This window comes from Coregonus clupeaformis, chromosome 13 (genome assembly GCF_020615455.1).
Source record: "Coregonus clupeaformis isolate EN_2021a chromosome 13, ASM2061545v1, whole genome shotgun sequence".
Taxonomy (NCBI): Eukaryota; Metazoa; Chordata; class Actinopteri; order Salmoniformes; family Salmonidae; genus Coregonus; species Coregonus clupeaformis.
Genome location: NC_059204.1, coordinates 48,343,089 through 48,369,201, shown reverse-complemented (window position 1 = coordinate 48,369,201; position 26,113 = coordinate 48,343,089). Strand labels below are relative to the sequence as shown.

The 26,113-nt window shown below is 43.8% G+C and overlaps 1 protein-coding gene across 2 annotated transcripts in view; it reads right to left on the bottom strand.

Moving 5' to 3' along the window:
- Positions 1–26,113, bottom strand: part of LOC121579670 (collagen alpha-1(XXIII) chain) — a 161,905-nt gene that overhangs the window by 59,719 nt on the left and 76,073 nt on the right. For both annotated transcript variants that reach the window (XM_041894465.2, XM_041894466.2), the window contains exons 3-4: positions 12,321–12,365; positions 5,313–5,320 (exon numbers count right to left, since the gene is read on the bottom strand). In XM_041894465.2, the coding sequence (XP_041750399.2) occupies positions 5,313–5,320; positions 12,321–12,365 (53 nt within the window). The remainder of the gene's footprint in view (positions 1–5,312; positions 5,321–12,320; positions 12,366–26,113) is intronic.

Here is a 26,113-nt window from a genome sequence, read left to right as displayed (position 1 = left end):
GGTCGATAGTATGAAGAATACAATTGAACAAAGCTGAATAAAATAGAAAGGATATTTTCTCCAAACAATTTGAGGGAGTGCGCACATGCGGCTATTCTGTGTTGAGCGGTTAACAAAGAAATAGGTATTCCTATATGCTTAATTTAGAGTTATTCATTTAACTTTAGTTGTTCTACAAATGTTGGGCTAATAAAGAATATCACATTTACATAAGTATTCAGACCCTTTACTCAGTACTTTGTTGAAGCACCTTTGGAAGTGATTACAGCCTCAAGTCTTCTTGGGTATGACGCTACAAGCTTGGCACACCTGTATTTGGGGAGTTTTTCTAATTCTTCTATGCAGATCCTCTCAAGCTCTGTCAGGTTGGATTGAGAGCGTTGCTCTACAGCTATTTCCAGGTTTCTCCAGAGATGTTAGATCGCGTTCAAGTCCGGGCTCTGGCTGGGCCACTCAAGGACATTCAGAGACTTGTCCCGAAGCAACTCCTGTGTTTTCTTGGCTGTGTGCTTAGGGTCGTTGTCCTGTTGGAAGGTGAACCTTCGGCCCAGTCTGAGGTCCTGAGTGCTCTGGAGACTGTTTTCATCAAGGATCTCTCTGTAGTTTGCTCAATTCATCTTTGCCTCGGTCCTGACTAGTCTCCCAGTCCCTGCCACTGAAAAACATCCCCACAGCATGATGCTGCCACCACCATGCTTCACCACAGGGATGGTGTCAGGTGTCCTCCAGACGTGACGCTTGGCATTCAGGCCAAAGAGTTCAATCATGGTTTCATCAGACCAGAGAATCTTGTTTCTCATGGTCTGATAGTCTTTAGGTGCCTTTTGGCAAACTCCAAGCAGGCTGTCATGTGCCTTTTACTGAGGAGTGGCTTCTGCCTGGCCACTTTACCATAAAGGCCTGATTGGTGGAGTTCTACAGAGATGGTTGTCCTCCTGGAAGGTTCTCCCATCTCCACAGAGCAACTCTAGAGCTCTGTCAGAGTGACCATCGGGTTCTTGGTCACCTCCCTGACCAAGACCCTTCTCCCCCGATTGCTCAGTTTGACCAGGTGGCCAGCTCTAGGAAGATTCTTGGTGGTTCCAAACTTCTTCCATTTAAGAATGATGGAGGCCACTGTGTTCTTGGGGACCTTCAATGCTGCAGAAATGTTTTGGTACCCTTCCACGGATCTGTTTTTATACATTTGCAAAAAAATATAAAAAACCTGTTTTTGCTTTGTCATTATGGGGTATTGTGTGTAGATTGCTGAGGATTTGTATTTATTTAATCCATTTCAGAATAAGGCTGTAACGTAACAAAATGTGGAAAACGTCTATGGGTCTGAATACTTTCCGAAGGCAATGTAAGCGCAGCAATGCGCTCATTGTAGTAGGCTATAAGCGCGAATGTTCCATTAGAGGAAAACACCATTATCAAAGGTGACCGCAAATGCAATTATGCATGAGAGTTTGGAATCTGATTGATTGATTGCTTCTGTGGACAGGTGTCTTTTATACAGGTAACAAACTGAGATTAGGAGCACTCCCTTTAAGAGTGTGCTCCTAATCTCAGCTCATTACCTGTATAAAAGACACCTGGGAGCCAGAAATCTTTCTGATTGAGAGGGGGTCAAATACTTATTTCCCTCATTAAAATGCAAATCAATTTATAACATTTTTGACATGCGTTTTTCAGGATTTTTGTTGTTGTTATTCTGTCTCTCACTGTTCAAATAAACCTACCATTAAAATTATAGACTGATCATGTCTTTGTCAGTGGGCAAACGTACAAAATCAGCAGGGGATCAAATACTTTTTTCCCTCACTGCAAGTATTCCCTCTGCACCCTTGTCTTTGTGTGTGATTGTTTATTGTGAGGATAGTGAAGCTCGGTTGAGCTCCTAGTATTTTGTATCGCTGGGTTATTTTCCCCGTGTGCCTTGTTGGTTCCAGTGCACCTGTTTTGCGCACTGGACTGTTTGATGCATTACTGCGTAACTCTGTATAAATCATTTTATTCTGTGATTTACCCTCCTGCGTCTGACTCCGTCAAATCACACATCACAAACCCCTTATTTTTGTTGGCACAAAACTACCTCCATACTTCCATTGATTAACTGAAGATGGCGCCGGAGGGGATGGCTGCGGTTTTATGGACTCTTCACCAACCGTGCTATTTTGTGTGTTTTTTCGCATTGTTTGTAACTTATTTTGTACATAACGTTGCTGCTACCATCTCTTATGACCGAAAAGAGCTTCTGGACATCAGCACAGCGATTACTCACCTTGAAATGGACAAATAATGTTTCTTTAATGAGTCGGGCGAGAGGGATTTGCTCCAGACATCCGACAGGGCCCTCATCCCGTCATTCGCAGTAGAAAGAAAAGGAGATATCGCGGAAGGAGATCGGGGTGTCTGGTAAGGAGCCGGCGACGAGTGGCTAATCTGCCTTTGCCATCGATACTATTGGCCAATTTACCATCGCTTGATAATAAAGTGGACAAACTACAGGCAAGAATATCCTACCAACGGGACATTGAAAACTGTAATATCTTATGTTTCACCGAGTCGTGGCTGAACGAAGACATAGATAACATACAGCTGGCGGGTTATACACTGTATCGGCAGGATAGAACAGCAGCCTCTGGTAAGACAAGGGTTGGCGGTCTATGTATATTTGTAAACAACAGCTGTTGCACTATATCTAAGGAAGTCTCAAGGTTTCACTCGCCTGAGGTAGAGTATCTCATGATAAGCTGTAGACCACACTATCTACCAAGAGAGTTTTCATCTATATTCTTCGTAGCTGTCTATTCACCACCACAAACCGATGCTGGCACTAAGAGCGGACTCAATGAACTGTATACGGCCCAGTGACACGAGCCTATCAGACGAGCTAAATTAATTCTATGCTCGCTTCGAGGCAAATAACACTGAAACATGCATGAGAGCATCAGCTGTTCCGGACGACTGTGTGATCACGCTCTCCGTAGCCGATGTGAGTAAGACCTTTAAACAGGTCAGCATTCACAAGGCCGCAGGGCCAGACGGATTACCAGGACGTGTACTCCGAGCATGCGCTGACCAACTGGCAAGTGTCTTCACTGATATTTTCAACCTCTCACTGTCTGAGTCTGTAATACCAACATGTTTCAAGCAGACCACCATAGTCCCTGTACCCAACAACACTAAGGTAACCTGCCTAAATGACTACCGACCCGTAGCACTCACGTCTGTAGCCATGAAGTGCTTTGAAAGGCTGGTCATGGCTCACATCAACACCATTATCCCAGAAACCCTAGACCCACTCCAATTTGCATACCGCCCCAACAGATCCACAGATGATGCAATCTCTATTGCGCTCCACACTGCCCTTTCACACCTGGACAAAAAGGAACACCTATGTGAGAATGCTATTCATTGACTACAGCTCAGCGTTCAACACCATAGTATCCTCAAAGCTCATCACTAAGCTAAGGTCCCTGGGACTAAACACCTCCCTCTGTAACTGGATTCTGGACTTCCTGACGGGCCGCCCCCAGGTGGTAAGGGTAGGTAACAACACATCCGCCACACTGATCCTCAACACGGCGGCCCCTCAGGCGTGTGTCTTCAGTTCCCTCCTTTACTCCCTGTTCACTCATGACTGCATGGCCAGGCACGACTCCAACACCATCATTAAGTTTGCTGATGACACAACAGTGGTTGGCCTGATTACCGACAACGATGAGACAGCCTATAGGAAGGAGGTCAGAGACCTGGCCGTGTGTTGCCAGGACAACAACCTCTCCCTCAACGTGATCAAGACAAAGGAGATGATTGTGGACTGTGGACTACAGGAAAAAGAAGAGGACCGAGCACGCCCTCATTCTCATCGACAGGGCTGTAGTGGAGCAGGTTGAGAGCTTCAAGTTCCTTGGTGTCCACACCATCAACAAACTAACATGGTCCAAGCACACCAAGACAGTCGTGAAGAGGGCACGACAAAACCTATTACCCCTAAGGAGACTGAAAATATTTGCATGGATCCTTAGATCCTCAAAAGGTTCTACAGCTGCACCATCGATAGCATCCTGACTGGTTGCATCACTGCCATCCAGGACCTCTATACCAGGCGGTGTCAGAGGAAGGCCCTAAAGATTGTCAAAGACTCCAGCCACCCTAGTCATAGACTGTTCTCTCTGCTACCGCACGACAAGCGGTACCGGAGCGCCATGTCTATGTCCAAGAGGCTTCTAAACAGCTTCTACCCCCAAGCCATAAGACTCCTGAACATCTAATCTAATGGCTACCCAGACTATTTGCATTGCATCTTTGGGTATTCTTTCTTAAAACTGCATTGTTGGTTAAGGGCTTGTAAGTAAGCATTTCACTGTAAGATCTACACCTGTTGTATTCGGCGCATGTGACAAATTTGATTTGATTTGTATGGGATACCTTTAGACGAAACTCAGAACACCATCGAGTTCGTGAGAGTCTCCCCTTTCTATAGAGTGGTCATGTTAGTTTGTAGGCCAAACCATTTGGATGCTACAGACGTTTTTTGAGGAGACATAGGAGATATTGGTCTGACAAACAGGCTGTAGCTCTGCCACTTTCCACCACAGATGCAGTAGGATGACATAGGTGGATGCGGTTGTTTTGAGACGCAGCCCATGCAAAAAAACAGATATATCTAGCTTAAACTGACGGATTTTGACAGGGATTTTTTTATTATGTTACTTAGATTGAAGCACCGGGGTTAAACAGAATTTCTCATCAGATCATCCGTTATCCAATAGTTTACAAGTTATCAATATTCAGACCAATGACACATCGGTTTCCTTACCCTGTAAGCAGTCTTTTGACAAAGTATGACAGCAATCCATGCTTTGGTTTAGTTTCCCTGGCACTGTTTCCCAATGCATTTGTGGCATCATGATCAAATCATCTTTAAGTTACTTTGTTGAGCTTCACAATCAATTTGAGATACTTTCGGATGATTTGGATGAAAAATGATAATATTGGTTCCATTACTTAAATGAGATTTGTGCCACTAATGCTAAAATGTTTGCATTTGGAAACTGCCAGGGAAATAAAACCAATGCATGGATTGCTGTCATACCTTGTCCATAGACTGCTTACAAGGTAAGGAAACCAATGTGTCATTTTGTAATTTGGGTGAACTATCCTTTTAAGTAAGCAAAAACTGATGATTTACCTGCTGTTGCCTCCCATGTGCTAGGTGTTCATTCACTTACCTTATCTGAAGCACAGCCCACTAGGTTAGTGCAGATCAAACACATACACATCTACTATAACCCCATGACCATGGTGAAAATGGTACTTACTGGAGATCCTGAAACAGAAAACAAACAAGGATATATAAATACAGTTAGTGATGATGACATGTGAACAGTTTAATACTGGTAACTTTCATGTTCTACTTTGGAGTTGTGACTAACTCAGTGGGAGGTTGATTTTTTTGACCATAATAGCCCAACCCTGTTGATAATGTATGTCCTGTGTCACCACAAAAGATGGTTAACATCTACTCTTTCATTTTAGACACATTTTTACCAGTCGTTGTCATAACAAAAACTCAGTTCCCATAATGCCTTGTTTGTTCGGCTGTCATTGCAATCACGAGACATAATGATGGCATGATGAGTTTGATTACAGAAGGCTCTGCCCTCCTGACTTTGTTCTTTCCCTGTGTGTGTATCTGTCCTGCATCACACACACAAATGCATGCACGCTTACACACACACACACACCACAATGAGGATATCTAGGCCTGTGTAATAGCAATGTTCCCCTACTGACATGATGAATCACATATACTAGTTGGACAATGCTAATTCCTCTGTTTTCACCAGTGTGGTGTGTGTTCTAGCCTGCCAGGAGTCAGGAACACTAGAGCGAGCAACCATAGAGATAGATAAAGGATTTCTAGATGAATACCCCGTTTTAGCATGGATATTGCCATAATGGCACAGATACACGGAGTGTACAAACCATTATGAACACCTTCCTAATATTGAGTTGCATGCCTTTTTGCCCTCAGAACAGACTCAATTCGTCAGGGCATGGACTCTACAAGGTGTCGAAAGCATTCCACAGGGATGCTGGCCCATGTCGAGGCCAATGTAACTGTAGAGCGCGGAAAACCCAGCAGCGTTGCAGTTCTTGACATACTCAAACCAGTTCGCCTGGCACCTACTACCATACCCCGTTAAAAGGCACTTAAATCTTTTGACTTGCCCATTCACCCTCTGAATGGCACACATACACAATCCCATGTCTCAATTTTCTCAATGCTTAAAAATACATATTTAACCGGTCTCCTCCCCTTCATCTACATTGATTGAAGTGGATTTAACAAGTGACATCTTCTGCCAGTCCTCTCGCTGTCATGGTGAGAGGGAAAGGGATCCAGAGAGAAAGGGTTCAAGAGAGAAAGGGATCCAGAGCAGAGGATGAGGATCCCAGCCAGGCCAGGAGGAACCCTGCTGGGTCAGGGAGTGAAGTGGAGTGGAGTCAGGTCACTAGACAGAAGCCAGAAGGCTGCTTTTTATGGAGACGTACGTCGCTGAGCTGGGGGTGTTGTGGAGCCAGTGGAGTAACCTTACTCAACCCCCCACCGCAGCAGCCATCACACAGAAAACAAAGTGGCACCAATCCTCTCCATCCCCCTAACTGCATGCGTGTTCTACACTATCTAGGGCAGAACTGACAGGTAGAGAATGGATGCCAGATATAGGCAGGCCAGAACCTTGGGCCAGGATGTGAGAATGTACTGATGAGATGAGATGCTCCTCTTCAGACCACCTGGGCAGAGGCCCTCCAGAGCCACATGAGCCATGTGATTTACCTCCAACGCCACCCACCACTATACATCATGGATGAGCTTTGTCTGTGATCCACATTTGGGCACCAGACGTGGAGTAAAGGCTACTGTCGGGATTACAGATCTCTGTTGTGGTGTAGTCTAGATTTCTACTATCTTCTCTCTAGGGCACATTCATTTCCATATCATAGCTGAGAAGATGAGTACACTATTTTTGGGAAGTTCCGACATTTGCACTAAAACCTTGCTAAGTCATCAAGGGAAATGTGTAACACTGGCAAGGGGTTCTGGATTATTTGGGAATTTTTCTTCTGGTATTTTCAAATAAGGTGTTTTGATTATCATAGGATGAAAAGTTATTGTGCATCTTTTTCTGATCACATGTTAATGTACAGCGCTATGAAAAAGTATTTGCCTCCTTTCTAATTTTCTCTACTTTTGCATATTTGTGATATTGAATGTTATCAGACCTTCAACCAAAACCTAATATTAGATAAAGGGAACAATAGTGAACAAATAACACAACAATTACATATTTATTTCATAAACAAAGTTATGCAACACCCAATTCCCCTGTGTGAAAAAGTAATTGCCCCCTTACACTCAATAACTGGTTGTGCCACCTTTAGCTGCAATGACTCCAACCAAATGCTTCCTGTAGTTGTTGATCAGTCTCTCACGTCGCTGTGGAGGAATTTTGGCCCACTCTTCCATGCAGAACTGCTTTAACTCAGTGACGTGTGGGTTTTCAAGCATGAACTGCTCGTTTCAAGTCCTGCCACAACATCTCAATTGGGATTAGGTATGGACTTTGTCTAGGCCATTCCAAAACTTCCAATTTGTTGCTTTTTAGCAATTTTCATGTAGACTTGATTGTGTGTTTTGGATCATTGTCTTGCTGCTTGACCCAGCTGCGCTTCAGCTTCAGCTCACAGACGGGTGGTTTGACATTCTCCTGTAGAATTCTCTGATACAGAGCAGAATTCATGGTTCCTTCTATTAAGGCAAGTCGTCCAGGTCCTGAGGCAGTAAAGCATCCCCAAACCATCACACCACCACCACCATGCTTGACCTTTGGTATGATGTTCTTACTGTGGAATGCAGAGTTTGGTTTTCGCCAGGCATTACTGGAACCATGTCGTCCAAAAAGTTATACTTTTGAATCATCTGTCCATAGAACGTTCTTCCAAGAGTCATGATGATCATCCAGGTGCTTTTTGGCAAACTCGAGTCAACTTTTTGGACGAATGGGTCCCATTATGCCTGACGAAAACCAAACACTGCATTCCACAGTAAGAACATCATACCAAAGGTCAAGCATGGTGGTGGTGGTGCGATGGTTTGGGGATGTTTGCTGCCTCAGGACCTGGACGACTTGCCTTAATAGAAGGAACCATGAATTCTGCTCTGTATCAGATAATTCTACAGGAAAATGTCAGACCATCCGTCTGTGAGCTGAAGCTGAAGCACAGCTGGGTCATGCAGCAAGACAATGATCCAAAACACACAATCAAGTCTACATGAAAATTGCTAAAAAGCAACAAATTGGAAGTTTTGGAATGGCCTAGTCAAAGTCCAGACCTAATCCCAATTGAGATGTTGTGGCAGGACTTGAAACGAGCAGTTCAGGAGAATTGGGTGTTGCATAACTTTGTTTATGAAATAATTATTATAATAATGAATGATTTGTTCACTTATGTTCCCTTTATCTAATATTAGGTTTTGGTTGAAGATCTGATAATATTCAGTATCACAAATATGCAAAAGTAGAGAAAATTAGAAAGGGGGCAAATACTTTTTCATAGCACTGTAAATAGTTGGAAATTGTGAAATAGGCAAAAAAAATTATAGCCAAGTCTTATAAAGGCTCTGCCTTTAACACTGAAGTCACCTTGTCTACATGCTAACTAACTCCCCATCCCTTGCTCAGGTCTGTGATGGGAAATTCCATAGTAACAGAATGACGCTGTGACTCCGATTTTACAAAAACCAATTTTCTTGAAGAGCAGTGCAAATGTAAAGTTTTGTAACAAAATGACGATAAAATCTCCATCAGTTTTTTATGTGACTAAGTTTTCCAAAAACTCATTATCTACTCTGAATGAAGATTCAAAGATGTCTGCAGAAACAATCGGGTGTGAGCTATGATATGACACCTTGAGTTAAAACATTTTTTTGTTGGTTATTAAACTACAGTAAGTGAAGTGGATTAACACCTGATAACAGAATGACGGTAACAGAATGACATCATGGGTTCCTGATCTATACTAAACAGAAATGCATAATTATGGATATGTGATGTATTCATTGTGTTGTATCCTGAATAGGTACACAAAGGTAGAACAATGCAATATGCTCCTTTGCATGTTTGGGCATTATTCTACACATGAGCTATTATTCTATTGAGCTCCCTTGCCTCAAACGAGACCAGATTTGGTCTGAACCAATCATAGACGTCTATGTTTCACAAGTTTGGGCATCCCAGTAGAGTACAGTAGAGCACAGTACAGTACAGCACAGCACAGAACAGCAGAGCACAGTAGAGTAGAGTTCACTATAGTACCGTACAATATAGTACATTATACTGTATTCTACTCTAGTGTGCTCTACTGTACTGTACTTGTACTGTACTAAACTGTACTTGGTTCCGTGGTTGCCATGTCGCCGTGAGGTAGCCTATGCAGAGAGCTCTGTAAATATTATACATATGTTATTGTTTTGAAGTGTTTTTCAGAGCATTTTTTTAATCAACTTTTTTTGTTTTTCATAACTTGTGTGTAGATTGATGAGGGAAAAAACAATTTAATCAATTTTAGAATAAGGCTGTAACCTAACAAAATGTTGAAAAAGTCAAGGGGTCTGAATTCTTTCCGAAGGTCCTTTTACATGGAAATGGCCTGATCTATTATCAACAGAAAGGTGACATCATATTGGAATTCCTTTCCATGCTTTTCTAATATTTGAACTGCTGGTCACATTGCTGGAGCCCAGGGGAGCAGTTAGTGAGCCTCCCCTTACAGCCTGATGACACACTGCCAGCTAATAAATTACCTGTGAATTCTGGCTAAGGATGCTGTGATAAGGGTTGTATGGGTCCACCATGTTTCATATCCACAGAAAAAAGGTCAAAATTGACACAATTCTTTATATGGTAAATGTTAAAGAACATTCCAAGAAAATTGAACTACACACTATTAAAAAAGGATGTGATAAGAAAGAACCCAATTCTAGTAGTGGATATTTGCATTCCGCCCGGAGCTAGCGCATAACGTTCTGATAACCATATGTTTCTTAGAGTTTGGTGAGAGCGTGGTTGTCCTGAGCTCATTTTGCATACAACCTTCCCAAAACGTTCTGCAGGATAGTTGCTTGGCTTTGGAGAATTCTCAGCACATTTAAGGAACTTGACAAAAAAATGTTATTTACTTGCTATTTTACTACTTCAACAGAACATTTCCTTAAACCTTGAACATGGTTACATTTAATGTCAATTTTCATTTAATTTTATATTCAGCTTGTATTTACCTGTGGGCTGCCAATCAATTTTATTTAAAAAAAGGTACATGAATACAAAGTATTGATCATTATGACCATATTATAGATTTAAAAAGTAATAATACATTTAGTATGTAAAGGAAAATAAACAAAAAGAAGTGAGCCTACACTCCCAGCCTCACATCCCATTATCCCAACCCCACCCATCCAACCACCCACCTCCCGCCTGCCCCCCCACCCAGAAACCATGTTTTCCACCCTTCCTAGTGACTAGGTTTGCTTGTCAGTCACCAAAGGCCTCAATCGTTCCTTGACTAGCACCATTTATTCTCACTGTTGATAATTCTACTGTTATAATTTCTAATAGTAACTGTATCCACTGGGGAGAGAGTGAGGTGATTGCCATCTAAGAGCCAACATCGTTTTTGCAGCAGTGCTGCCTGCCAGCAGTAATATTATGTTTTCAAATAATCTGGAATGTTCTCAAATAGTTCAGAGAACGTTAAGAATCAATGTTCTTCTGTGAGAATTTCAGTACTTAAGCATAACGTTTCCTACAGGTTTCCTCATGGTTCTATTTAAAGTAATTTTCTCAAATTGTTCCAAGAACGTTAAGAAACAACATTCTTCTGTGGGAATTTCAGTACTTTAGCATAATGTTTCCTAAAGGTTTCCTCATGGTTTTATTTAAAGTTATGTTCTCAAAATTGTTCCAAGAACGTTAAGCACACTTTCCATAAAAAACACAAGAAAACGTTAGTAACGTTCAGAGAACGTTCTAAGAATGTTATTTAAAAACATACATTCCACTCTCAGAACATGAAGAAAACGTTCCATAAAAACTACAAGAAAACGTTTAACATTTAGAGAACGTTCTAAGAATGTTATTTAAAAACATATCCATTCGTTCTCAGCATCAACACAACTCTCTCTATCCTCTATTTTGCTAAGTGTGTTCAGGTGTGTTGGCATTAATCGGTCACACCTGATCTTAATGAGTGCTTGTTTCCTTTGAAATGGGATCTGTTTGAATAGACTAAAATGAACAGCTTTTTATGCGTAAAAAAACACGGCATGCTAGCTCCAACCTTGTGGCGTAGTGGACTAATTCCAAGGATAGAGAAAATAAGATTATATGTTTGAATCTCACTGATGCAGAAGGAAATGAATGTCCATGTGTCCTATCTGTGCTTGGATTTTCTTATTGAAACATTCAGTGAAAGTTTTAAGGAAGTAATTCAAGCACCTCAAAATAACATATAATTTCCGTTCTCAGAGCGTTAATAAAACCTCCCAGGAAAACTTTCAAGGAACCAGAGTAAAATGTTCTCAGTACCTCCCTGCAACCTGAAAATAAACTTTCCCAGAACAGGAGACATTTTCACTTCTGTTCTCAGAACGTTTAAAAAACGTTCAGTTTCACCAGTCAGGAGACATATGGCTTCATTCCAACAAACAATGTGAAACCAAAAACATACGTTCCCATCCATACAGAGGTCTGTGTATAATTATTCCTGAGAATGGATGGATTTCTTCAGATGAAACAGAGAGAAGTGAGGCTAGCCAGGCAGGCGATACTGGCAGGGTGAAAAGTCATTCACCCAAGGAGCCTGCAGCTGCACACTGTCAAACCTCCCATGGCTGGCTGCAACCAGGGACTGTAGGGAGGTACTGTACAGTTCACTCAGATGTGTTGGTCTCTTTTATACACTCTACCCCAGGGTTTCCCAACTAGCCCGTGGGTAATTTTTCGGAGAAAAAAATAATTATATTAATACAGTATATATATATGTTTTTTATTGTTGGACATAAAAGACTAAGTCAGCTACAAGTGATTTTAGTTTTAGAAATCTGTTCCAAAGCATTCCCACACATAATAGAGAGATATATGTGATCGTATATAAATGTAAGCAAGGTTTGAAATAATAAATAAACATCCCCATTAACACACACTGCTGAGGAAGATAAGCACTGAAAACACTGAGGGAACATAGAAAAAATAGAGAATATTTACCAGGGTCGCCTCGCCTTCCCAGCCTTCCCCGTTTTCCTGGAGGCCCTAGAAGGATGACAGAGGAACAGACGTTATTTATTCGTCTGTTTGTTAGTTTACTCATTTAACATACGGGTTGCCTATATTTGCCATTCAACAAATGATTTGTTTTAAAGTACAACAACTGAATTGAATTAAAATCATTTCCCTTTAATTTGAACACATCCCCTGTCTTTTGTTGTCACCACAGTTTGGGGTTACAGCTTCAAGAAACATCCCTATTTCATAGTGTGCAACTTACAGTATACAGCTTCCAGTGAGGAATGATCTGTTTACTTCTCAGATATCTGAACTAGTCAGGAAGTGATCATGTTTGTACAAGTCCGATAAGGTTCTTCCATTACAGAGTATCATTTGTGTGTAGAGATAGGAGGAGATGGTGAACATGACCTGCCAAAACTGATGCTATGACAATGGGTTTACAGATCACTAACTGATGAGGGAGAGAATCTAGGAGGCTGATAGACATAGTCAATATCAGAGACTCAGCGTGAGAAAAATGGCCTTTCTGTTTCCCATTCATGAAGACAGGCTCAGGGATGAGTGTGGAAGCTTCCCCTGGCGTGTAAACCCTGAAGATAAGGGGGCTGGGAAAAGGGCTGGGAAAAGGGCTATTCCTGACAGCAGCGACCGGGGAACACACACACGTACGTGTCCCCTCAGCTTTCCCCTGGCTGCATCTGCAGGAAGACCCCAGCCCGGCCAACAGTGACATCACATGCAAGCCAAATAAGTAATGGTGTCTGTCAACAGCGCATAGCAACCTGCTCTAATGAGAGTCCAGTGCAGCCTCTCTGATACATAAGAACAATGTTTAGAGTCCTATCTGCAAACACACTAGTGACCTGACCAGACATGATGAGGAAAAGCTCTTCCGCCAGAGTTTCAATTCAGACAAGTCAAAGCCGGGCAGCCATGGATAATGAGTAGGATTTGAGATACGATCAAAGCTTTGGAATCACCTGGGTTTTTTATCGATATATTGCATGCATTTTATCAACCTATTAAAATGTGTTATGGCTCGTAGAGGGAAACTGTGAGTCAAAATAAGAGAGTGATGAGTGTAGAGCTTCAATGTGCTGTTCAACTCCTCTCCCTCTGGATTGTATTTGCTGGTGGCTGTGTGGACTTATCCCTCCGAAGCCAGGCCATACGTAGTTGGATGCCTCCTCGTATCGTTAACCGCCACATGGATCAGGGACTGCAGCCATTATACAGTCCACCCAGATCAAACAAGACCACCTGACCCACACTCTCCACAGATAACATGTTCAACATGCATTCACCCTGACGCACTGGCCCAAGAGTCATAGTCAAACACATGCAAGGTATGAGAGCTCAAGAACAAATGACAAGTATGGTATTAATAAGAGCATACTGTACTAAGATCATATTGTTTTAGCAATCGCTGCAGCTCACGTGCAGGGGGAGGATAGCTACTCTCAGATGACGTGAGCTCAGTATAACTTTTACCAATGGGACGGTTCCTTGGACTCAATTCACAACTTAGCAGAACTGAACAAAAAAAATTTGAATTAACATTTAAATATTAACGTGAATGTCCTCTTTGTTTTATTCAACAAATTCAACATGTACAATTTGCATGCCTATTTAGGCACTAGACAAATAATCAGTGTTCCACACTATTATTGTCAGTATACAGGAGGATAGGCCTACATCTTTTAAAACTAGAGTCCTATTGTAGATATATGGTGAGTGAACCCTCTCTGCCTTCTGTCTGTCTGCTGAAATATCATGACACTACATTCCATGTAAATCCTATTAAAGGGAGAACATGTGGTGTGTACACTAAACTTTGTGTGCGTGATGTTGCCCCTCTTCAGAACTAATCACAATCAACATCGAGCAAGAGATTTAAATACAAATGTCAAGGCCAACTGTTCCAGAGAAAAGAGCGCACAGCAGGACAAATGTGGTTTAACTCTACCCATCGTCACCAAAAAAGATCATAAAGCACGTGATGTTTCCCTGATATGGCTATAATTAGAGTAACTGTAGTGAACACAAAGAATGTCCTTTTTGAAAGTCATTTTGGTAGCTGACTCTCTCATGATCTTTATTAGGTATGGAAGAGGTCCAGTAGAAAGGGGGAGAGAAGAGGGTGCAAACACTATCTTAATAGGGAACTTCAATCACCAGGTACCATACATTGTGCCAAAGACCCACACCTCTACCAGTGTTGGATTAAAAGCCTTAGCAGTACTGGAATGCTCACACGAATAGAGGGAATTTATAATGAATTGCATGGACATTACTTTAGCAGGTGGTACGTGTTAGCTTCTTACATTTTTTTACACCACAAAAGAGCTTATACTGTGCTGAGGGTGTGAAAAGGAGGAGGAATGAGAAATAACTGGGGTCGACACCCCCATTCACTTAGTATCAAATTCAGACCAGACGTGGATTAGTGGTGCTTATCCACATCTTAAGATGCCACAGTGTAGCTACAGGATGGACCCAAAGTAAACCTATAGCAGAAATGGCCAACACAGGAAGGAGCTTTTTTTCTGGGCCAAGATTGTGTGTTGTATGGAACTGGCTAAATCCACATGCACATTAACTTTGGCAGAACAATCAACCTGGCAGAACATTCAAACAAACCAGTATCTTTTAAAGCTTAATTCTAGATTGCCCTAGAGGTAAATATATTAAGAACAAGTCTGATACAAAAACAAAAAGCAATTGATGAGAGTACATATTAAGGGAGAATGTCTGATACAAAATGTTGTCATAGCGCAATATTATCTACAGAGAATAATAGAGTTATTGAGAGTTATGGTAAGGGATATGTTTTATCTTAGACAATCTCTTGGGTCTGTAGAGACAGCGAGGGAGCATCCGTTTCCAGTTATGTGTCTCTGATCCTAGTCCTGCCTTTAGGAACTGCACATAAAAACAACGCTAAACAGTAAATCACAACTCCAGCCTCTTCTATTTTGGCTGGGACACAAATCGAAGACTCCCTGCCATTAAATGAGGATATGTCCTCCTCATTGGACAAATGGATAACAGTTGACATTGACAACAGTGATTGGTATTACAGTTAAAGTTGAAAGTGTGTTTAGCAACAAGCGAAATGATTTGTCACTTGAAGATTTAACTTATTCCTCCAAGACGAGCACCCTGATTTTATTGCTATATAAACCTGCTTCTAATGATTGGTCCTCTGTAGCTCAGTTGGTAGAGCATGGTGCTTGCAACGCCAAGATAGTGGATTTTATTCCTGGGACCACCCGTACATAAAATGTATGCACGCATGACTGTAAGTCGCTTTGGATAAAAGCGCTTGCTAAATGACATTATTACACATATTATAAAATGATCCGTTCAGGAGACTGTCGAGCTACAGTAAATGATACAAAAAGTTTGAAGATGACAGACAGGGAACATCTAAAACCAGGAAAAGGTTTGATTTAAATGTATTACAACTGGCCCATGTGTTAGAGAATCAGCAGTAGAGTGCTGGCTTCGTTTGAGGAGGCATAATAAAACCCCATTAATGGAAGAGAAAATATCCCCTTGTCCAAAATCATCACATTCTCCATTACAATAAGAGAAACACTAGCGACACATCCCAACTGCTGCTTAAAAATAGACTTTAGATCTCAACAGACCATGTTTTCATGCTGGGCTTGTTCTGAAAAGCGATTCTTGCTCATACTAATCGTTACTCTTATATATATATATATATATATATATATATATATATATATATGTATGATACCCATTGATTTTTGAAGAATATGACTTATGAATGCCTCATGAGCTTAGTTCAACTGATTCCCTATCAGAACCCAAAATATACATTTTGTAATTGTAAACAAACACTGTATAACCTCAAAACATGGTTAAAACTATAAGTGTGAGTCAGTCCTTGCATCCATAGCTCTATCTATACATTTGAGAGTGGTTACATTTAACCAACCCAATCTCAGAGCTGAAAAACAGTGCAGAGGTGACTGCTTTTTGTTGTTGTAGGAACTGCATATTTCCACATTAAAGAGTGGACATGAGACAAAACCTATCATTTTATGCTCGTTACGATGTTCCTTATGGGGTGAATGGTGGATAGAAATGATTTACTTCCTCAGTGTCACTTTTCTTCATCCATAATACAGCAGAAGACGGTATTGTTGAACAGCTCCCTATGGTGCAAAAACTGTTTCAAATTACAAATCCATCTTGTGGTTAGGATCTTTAGCGGATGTCACCAGCAATTATATTACACTCCCTGCCAGTCCTAAAGCTCAGAAAGTTTCATATGAAGACAGCAGTGTCATAAGTTTGGTCAATATTCACTTCTGAAAAAAAGCCCAAATGTTCTATGCACATTTTATGCATTAGGCTACACATTTTCCTTCTAGAATGTGATGGAAGTTGAAGTCCACACACTACAGGCAGTCTCTACCAATAGTAAGACTAATAGCACACAGCACTTCAAAGCAAAACTCTCCAGGTAGCTGGCATATAGTATGGAACCATGGGTGGAATTAACAGATCCTAGCCCAAATGGTTTTAATCTAGTGATGACATAAATCTGATGAAGAGGACCCCTCAATCATAAAAAGTGCATAATGCTACAGAAACTACCAAACACATGCTACTGAGCAGCATCAGACACTATAGAAATGTGAACAACAGCCTATTCCAGCCTATTCCTAGCAAAGCACTGCTTAACAGTGATGAGAGGTAGGCATCAAGGAATTCACAGTGAATAAGCCTGTAGTTAGGATAGATCCATGGAATGTGAAACAGCCCATATCTATGGATTCCAAACACTGTTACTGATTGCATAATGTAGCTATGAATTCAAACACACGGAGGTAACAATTACTGATCTCAATAAAGCATGTCCTGGCTGTGTGAGAGAGCTTTATTATATACTGAACAACAATATAAACACAACATGTAAAGTGTTGGTCCCATGTTTCATGATCTGAAATAAAAGATCCCAGAAATAAAAGATCCCAGGACCTCCACATCTGGCTTCTTCACCTGCGCGTTTGTCTGAGACCAGCCACCAGCGGTTTTCTGATGTCAACATTATGAACAGAGTGTCCCATGGTGGCGGTGGGGTTATGGTATGAGCAGGCATAAGCTATGGACAACGAACACAATTGCATTTTATCGACGGCAATTTGAATGAACAGAGATACCGTGACGAGATCCTGAGGCCCATTGTCGTGCCATTCATCCACGCCATCGCCTCATGTTTCAGCATGATAATGCACGGCCCCATGTCGCAAGGATCTGTACACAATTCCTGGAAGCTGAAAATGTCCCAATTCTTCGAAGCCCTGCATACTCACCAGACATGTCATCCATTGAGAATGTTTGGGATGCTCTGGATCGACAGCATGTTCCAATTCCCGCCAATATCCAGCAACTTCGCACAGCCATTGAAGAGGAGTGGGACAACATTCCACAGGCCACAATCAACAGCCTGATCAACTCTATGCGAAGAAGATGTGTCGCGCTGCATGACACAAATGGTGGTTACACCAGATACTGACTGGTTTTCTGAGTCACATCCCTACCTTTTTTTAAAGGTATCTGTGACCAACAGATGCAAATCTGTATTCCCAGTCAGTGTAATTACTCCTAATATCTTCTTTATGAAAACTATCCATGTTATTTCAGACCCATAAAATCTGTCTACATAAATGTCATTTTCTGAGAACTTGATAGTTTACTAACTTGGAAGGCTTTTAACATCTTGTATAAATGAAAATAATGCACAACATCTTTCTTATCAAGAGTCAGTGACCAAAGATCAAACAGAAAATGACAGAGAAACATACAACCTTGGCCAGAGCAACAGTGATACTGATAACATATTACTACTCCTCTGAGACAAATACATGACTTAATGACCAGAAACAACTATCACACCAAGTTTACTATTGGCTCATTCACCTCTCACCTATCATTATGCCCCTACGATGGTTTTGGTAAACGAAGATGTGTACTCAATCAACTTAAAATGAAGGATTCTGTGTGTATGGATAAGGAATAATGAAGAGCTGCACATGCAGACTCTTGACTGTAGCCAAGGTAGTCATAACATGCTGTCAAATAAAGAAGAGGAGATGTGGTCTGATTCGTACCTGGCCCATCCTGCTTCAACGAGACAACATCATGTACGCATTTGATTTCCCCTGATTTTCATTTGAATGAGGTAAACTGATTTATCTTTCAACAGCTATTTCTAATGAAACATGGTCATAAGAAAACACATACATTTTCAACATTATACTGCACATGAACTGCTGAGAAATTAACACTATAAAGTACTATCCTTAATAATTCAAGATCTGTAACTTCCACAAGCCAAAATAGGAGTGTACCAATACACGTTGATCCTGGTAGCCACTTTCCACTTTGAGCAAACCTGATCCTTTGTTATGGCTGTAGAGAAGCACAAGTTAATGTAGAGGGAAAGTTACTTATTACACCCCCTGCTAAGGGAAAAGAGAGTGCAAAAGGGTTTCAGTTCAAAGGCTGTACTTCATCAAGGTGCAACTGCAACGCATCATGACATGTACAGTGGGGAAAAAAAGTATTTAGTCAGCCACCAATTGTGCAAGTTCTCCCACTTAAAAAGATGAGAGAGGCCTGTAATTTTCATCATAGGTACACGTCAATTATGACAGACAAATTGAGAAAAAAAATCCTGAATTTATTTGCAAATTATGGTGGAAAATAAGTATTTGGTCACCTACAAACAAGCAAGATTTCTGGCTCTCACAGACCTGTAACTTCTTCTTTAAGAGGCTCCTCTGTCCTCCACTCGTTACCTGTATTAATGGCACCTGTTTGAACTTGTTATCAGTATAAAAGACACCTGTCCACAACCTCAAACAGTCACACTCCAAACTCCACTATGGCCAAGACCAAAGAGCTGTCAAAAGACACCAGAAACAAAATTGTAGACCTGCACCAGGCTGGGAAGACTGCATCTGCAATAGGTAAGCAGCTTGGTTTGAAGAAATCAACTGTGGGAGCAATTATTAGGAAATGGAAGACATACAAGACCACTGATAATCTCCCTCGATCTGGGGCTCCACGCAAGATCTCACCCCGTGGGGTCAAAATGATCACAAGAACGGTGAGCAAAAATCCCAGAACCACACGGGGGACCTAGTGAATGACCTGCAGAGAGCTGGGACCAAAGTAACAAAGCCTACCATCAGTAACACACTACGCCGCCAGGGACTCAAATCCTGCAGTGCAAGACGTGTCCCCCTGCTTAAGCCAGTACATGTCCAGGCCCGTCTGAAGTTTGCTAGAGTGCATTTGGATGATCCAGAAGAAGATTGGGAGAACGTCTTATGGTCAGATGAAACCAAAATATAACTTTTTGGTAAAAACTCAACTCGTCGTGTTTGGAGGACAAAGAATGCTGAGTTGCATCCAAAGAACACCATACCTACTGTGAAGCATGGGGGTGGAAACATCATGCTTTGGGGCTGTTTTTCTGCAAAGGGACCAGGACGACTGATCCGTGTAAAGGAAAGAATGAATGGGGCTATGTATCGTGAGATTTTGAGTGAAAACCTACTTCCATCAGCAAGGGCATTGAAGATGAAACGTGGCTGGGTCTTTCATCATGACAATGATCCCAAACACACCGCCCGGGCAACGAAGGAGTGGCTTCGTAAGAAGCATTTCAAGGTCCTGGAGTGGCCTAGCCAGTCTCCAGATCTCAACCCCCATAGAAAATCTTTGGAGGGAGTTGAAAGTCTGTGTTGCCCAGCGACAGCCCCAAAACATCACTGCTCTAGAGGAGATCTGCATGGAGGAATGGGCCAAAATACCAGCAACAGTGTGTGAAAACCTTGTGAAGACTTACAGAAAACGTTTGACCTGTGTCATTGCCAACAAAGGGTATATAACAAAGTATTGAGAAACTTTTGTTATTGACCAAATACTTATTTTCCACCATAATTTGCAAATAAATTCATTAAAAATCCTACAGTGTGATTTTCTGGATTTTTTTTCTCATTTTGTCTGTCATAGTTGATGTGTACCTATGATGAAAATTACAGGCCTCTCTCATCTTTTTAAGTGGGAGAACTTGCACAATTGGTGGCTGACTAAATACTTTTTTCCCCCACTGTAGGCCTATCTGTTTAGCAGGCCTATTTAAGAGGTGTCTGGGGCAGAGTCTGCAAGCTTTCACTCCAGACTGTCACTAGACCACCTGTTCTATATTACCATTATTTAGGCTGAATATCTCTTCCCAAACATATCCCAAACATCTCCTCAGTGTGCGTGTGTTTATGGGGTAGGGTGGGGGTTTGTGGGTGGGTGTGTAGATGTTTGTGTGTGCATGGGTGGATGTGTTTTACCAAGGTTACTGGACAACAGGACAAGGACATCTGGAGTAAGCCTTTATAAAACTCCTTATATCTGATATAGGAACTAACATTGACGTGTCCATCTACTCAAGCAGTCCAACATCAAATCAAATGACATGTTATTTGTCGAATGCTTCGTAAACAACAGATGTAGACTAACAGTGAAATGCTTACTTACAGGGCCCTTCCCAACAATGCAGAGAGAGAAAAGAGAGAAATAATAGAAAAACTGAAAAATAACACGAGGAATAAATACACAATGAGTAACGATAACTTGGCTATATACACAGGGGTATCAGTACCGAGTCGATCTGCAGGACCATGGACCATGATAATTCCTTAGTGATGTGGACATTGAAGCTCTCGACCTGCTCCACTACAGCCCTGTCAATGTGAATGGGGGCGTGCTCGGCCATCCATTTTCTGTAGTCCACGATCAACTCCTTTGTCTTGCTGACGTTGAAGTTAAGATTGTTGTCCTGGCACCACACTGCCAGGTCTCTGACCTCCTCCCTGTAGGCTGTCTCATCGTCGTCGGTGGTCAGCCCTACCACTGTCGTGTTGTCTTTAAACTTAATGATGGTGTTGGAGTCGTGTGTGGCCACGCAGTCGGGGGTGAACAGGGAGTACAGGAGGGGACTAAGCACGCACCCCTGAGGGGCCCCCTTGTTGAGGGTCAGCGTGGCGGATGTGTTGTTGCCTACCCTCCCCACCTGGGGGTGGCCCGACAGGAAGTCCAGGATCCAGTTGCAGAGAGAAGTGTTTAATCCCAGGGTCCTTAGCTTCGTGATGAGCTTGGAGGACACTATGGGGTTAAACACTGAGCTGTAGTCAATTAACATCATTTTCACGTAGGTGTTCCTTTAGTCCAGGTGGGAAAGGGCAGCGTGGAGTGCCATAGAGATTGCGTCATCTGTGGATCTGTTGGGGCGGTATGCGACTTGGAGTGGGTCCAGTGTGTCTCGGATGATGGTGTTGATGTGAGCCATGACCAGCCTTTCAAAGCATTTCATGGCTACATATGTGAGGACTACAGTGCGATAGTCATTTAGACAGGTTACCTTGGCATTCTTGGGCACAGGAACTATGGGTGTCTGCTTGAAACCTGTAGGTATTACAGACTGGGTCAGGGGCCTTGTGAATGTTGACCTGTTTAAAGGTCCTACTCACATCGGCTACGGAGTGTTCACACAGTTGTCCGGAACAGCTGGTGCTCTCATGCATGGTTCAGTGTTGCTAGCCTCGAAGCGAGCATAGAAGGAATTTAGCTCATCTGGTAGGCTTGTGTCACTGGATAGCTCGCGGCTGGGTTTCCCTTTGTAATCCGCGATAGTTTGCAAGCCCTGCCAGATCCTGTATTGATGCTTTTCCTGTTTGATGGTTCGTTGGAAGGCGTAATGGGATTTCTTATAAGTGTCCGGATTAGTGTCCCGCTCCTTGAAAGCGGCAGCTCTAGCCTTTAGCTCAGTGTGGATGTTGCCTGTAACCCATGCTTCTGGTTGGGATATGTACGCACGCTCACTGTGGGGACGACGTCGTCGATGCACTTATTAATGAAGCTGGTGACTGATGTGGTAAACTCCTCAATGCCATCAGAGGATAGAGTTATGGTAAGATTTGCAAAATGGAAGGCGAGGGAGAGCTTTGTATGTGTCTCTGTGTGTGGAGTAAAGTTGATCTAGAGTTTTTTCGCCTCTAGTTACACAGGTGACATGCTGGTACACATGAGGTAAAACAGATTTCAGTTTTCCTGCATTAATTTCACTGGCCACTAGGAACACCGCCTCTAACATATACAGTATATTAAGGTTTATTTGGAATTGTACACATTTGCAGCCAAAAGCTGAATTGTAGTATACAGTGCATTCGGAAAGTATTCAGACCCCTTCCCTTTTCCCGCATTTTGTTACGTTACAGCCTTATTCTAAAACGATTAATTGTCACTATTCCGTCGTGGATGTGGTGGAGGAGTCAAGCGCAGGAAACAGAGGTTAAGTCCAACAAGACTTTTAATAGTCTCAAAAACAAGCGAACAAACCCCGACCTCGAAAACACGAAGTGGCGAGGGAAAATTACGCACACGCGTAAAACACTAAACATGGAAAAATGACACGGAAAACAAACACGTATCATAAACACGGTGGCAACAGAATAACAACACACAAATACCCTAGATCACAACACGGAACTTATAAGACACGTAATCAACTCCCAAACAGACACAGGTGCGACAGACAGACAAAAGCAATCAAACACAGAAACATAGAGCGGTGGCAGCTAGTACTCCGGGGACGGCGAACGCCGAAGCCTGCCCGAACCAGGAGGAGGAGCAGCGTCGGCCGAAACCGTGACAGTACCCCCCCTTGACGCGCGGCCCCAGCCGCGCGCCGACCCCGGCCTCGGGGACGGCCAGGAGGACGCGGACCCGGGCGCGTGGGATGCCCATGGTGAAACTCAGTCAGGAGGGAAGGATCGAGTATGTCCCTCCTGGGCACCCAGCACCGTTCCTCCGGACCGTACCCCTCCCACTCCACGAGATACTGGAGACCACTCCTCCGGCGCCTCGAGTCCAAGATGGTCCGGACCCTGTACGCGGGACCCCCTCGATGTCCAAAGGGGGCGGAGGGGTCTCTCCAATCTCATCTTCTTGGAGTGGGCCAGCTACCACCGGCCTGAGAAGAGACACATGGAACGAGGGGTTAATATTTTTATACTCAATTGGCAGTTGTAACCTGTAACACACCTCGTTCAATCTTCTCAGGACTTTGAAGGGCCCCACAAACCGCCGACCCAGCTTCCGGCAGGGCAGGCGGAGGGGCAGGTTTCGAGTCGAGAGCCAGACTCGATCTCCCGGTGCGTACACCGGTCCCTCACTGCGGTGGCGATCGGCGCTCGCCTTTTGTTGACGGATGGCACGCTGCAGATGGACATGGGCAGCGTCCCACGTCTCTTCCGAGCGCCGAATCCACTGCGTCCACCGCAGGGGCCTCGATCTGGCCTCGTGCCACGGTGCCAGGACCGGCTGATAACCTAAAACACACTGGAAAGGTGTTAAGTTGGTGGAGGAGTGGCGGAGCGAGTTCTGGGCCATCTCTGCCCAGGGGATGAACCTCGACCACTCCTCCGGCCGGTCCCGGCAATAGGACCTCAAAAACCTACCCACATCCTGGTTGACACGTTCCACCTGCCCATTACTCTCTGGGTGGTACCCCGAGGTAAGGCTTACCGAGACCCCCAACCGTTCCATGAACGCTCCCCAAACTCTGGAAGTGAACTGGGGACCTCGGTCAGACACAATATCCTCGGGGACCCCATAGTGCCGGAACACATGGGTAAAGAGGGCCTCAGCGGTTTGTAGGGCAGTAGGGAGACCCGGCATGGGAAGGAGACGACAGGCCTTGGAAAACCGATCCACAACGACCAATATGGTGGTATTCCCCTGGGAGGGGGTAGGTCCGTTACGAAATCCACCGATAGGTGGGACCATGGTCATTGTGGAACGGGCAGGGGATGTAGCTTACCCCTGGGCAAATGTCTAGGCGCCTTACACTGGGCACACACTGAGCAGGAGGAGACATAAACCCTCACATCCCTAGCTAACGTTGGCCACCAGTATTTCATGCTCAGACAGTGCACGGTCCGGCCAATACCTGGATGTCCAGAGGAGGGTGATGTATGAGCCCAATAAATAAGACGATCACGGACCTCGAGCGGAACGTCGTCCGCCCCACAGGACACTCGGGGGAGTAGGGTCGGTACGCAGTGCCCGCTCGATTTCCGTATCGACCTCCCATACTACCGGAGCCACCAAACAAGATTCCGGCAATATGGAAGTACGCTCGTTGGACCTCTCCTCCGTGTCATACCGCCGGGACAGGGCGTCTGCCTTGCCATTCTGGGACCCTGGGATGTATGTGATCTTAAAAACAAACCGGGTTAGGAACATATTCCACCTAGCCTGACGAGGGTTCAATCTCCTAGCTGCCCGGATGTACTCCAGGTTACGGTGATCAGTCAGAATGAGGAAAGGGTGTTGAGCCCCCTCAAGCCAATGCCTCCACACCTTTAGGGCTTGGACTACGGCTAACAGCTCCCTGTCCCCAACATCATAGTTGCGCTCCGCCGAGCTGAGCTTCTTCGAGTAGAAAGCACAGGGGCGGAGTTTAGGTGGCGCGCCCGGACCGTTGTGACAGGACTGCCCCAATACCGGTCTCGGACGCGTCTACCTCAACCTGGAATGGTAAAGAGGGATCCGGATGCGCCAGCACCGGAGCCGAGGTGAACAGGTTCTTAAGTTTGACAAATGCCCTGTCCGCCTCAGCCGACCACCGCAAACGAACCGGACCCCCCTTTAACAGGGACGTAATGGGAGCTGCAACCTGTCCAAAACCCCGAATAAACCTCCGGTAGTAATTAGCAAAACCCAAGAACTGCTGCACCTCTTTTACAGTGGTTGGAGTTTGCCAATTACGCACGGCCGATACCCGGTCTACCTCTATCTCCACACCAGACGCGGACAACCGATAACCCAAAAAGGAGACGGACTCCTGGAAGAACAGGCATTTCTCTGCCTTGACATACAAGTCATGCTCCAACAGTCTTCTCAACACTCGGCGCACCTGGGCTACATGCTCGGCTCGAGTAGCAGAGTACACTAGGATGTCGTCGATGTAAACTACTACCCCCTGCCCATGCATGTCCCGGAAAATCTCGTCAACAAAGGATTGGAAGACTGACGGGGCATTCATTAACCCGTATGGCATGACGAGATACTCGTAATGACCCGAGGTGGTGCTAAATGCTGTCTTCCATTCATCCCCCTCCCTAATGCGCACCAGATTGTACGCGCTCCTGAGATCCAACTTTGTGAAGAATCGCGCTCCGCGTAATGACTCCGTCATCGTCGCAATCAGTGGAAGTGGGTAGCTGTATTTAACTGTGATCTGATTGAGACTACGATAATCAATACACGGGCGCAATCCCCCGTCCTTCTTCTTCACAAAGAAGAAACTCGAGGAGACTGGGGAAGTAGAGGACCGTATGTATCCCTGTGCCAAGGACTCGGCTATGTATGTCTCCATAGCCGCTGTCTCCTCTTGAGACAGGGGATACACATGACTCCGTGGAAGAGCCGCTCCTGTTTGGAGATTTATCGCACAGTCCCCCTGTCTATGAGGAGGTAGCCGTGTTGCCCTCGATTTGCTAAACACGAGTGCTAAATCCTCATACTCGGGGGGAATGCGCAGTGCGGGCACTTGGTTCGGACTCTCTACCGAGGTCGCCCCTACGGAAACACCTAGACATCTCCCTACACACTGAGCAGACCACTCCATAAGAGCCCTCTGTTGCCACGCTATGGTAGGATCATGGGTG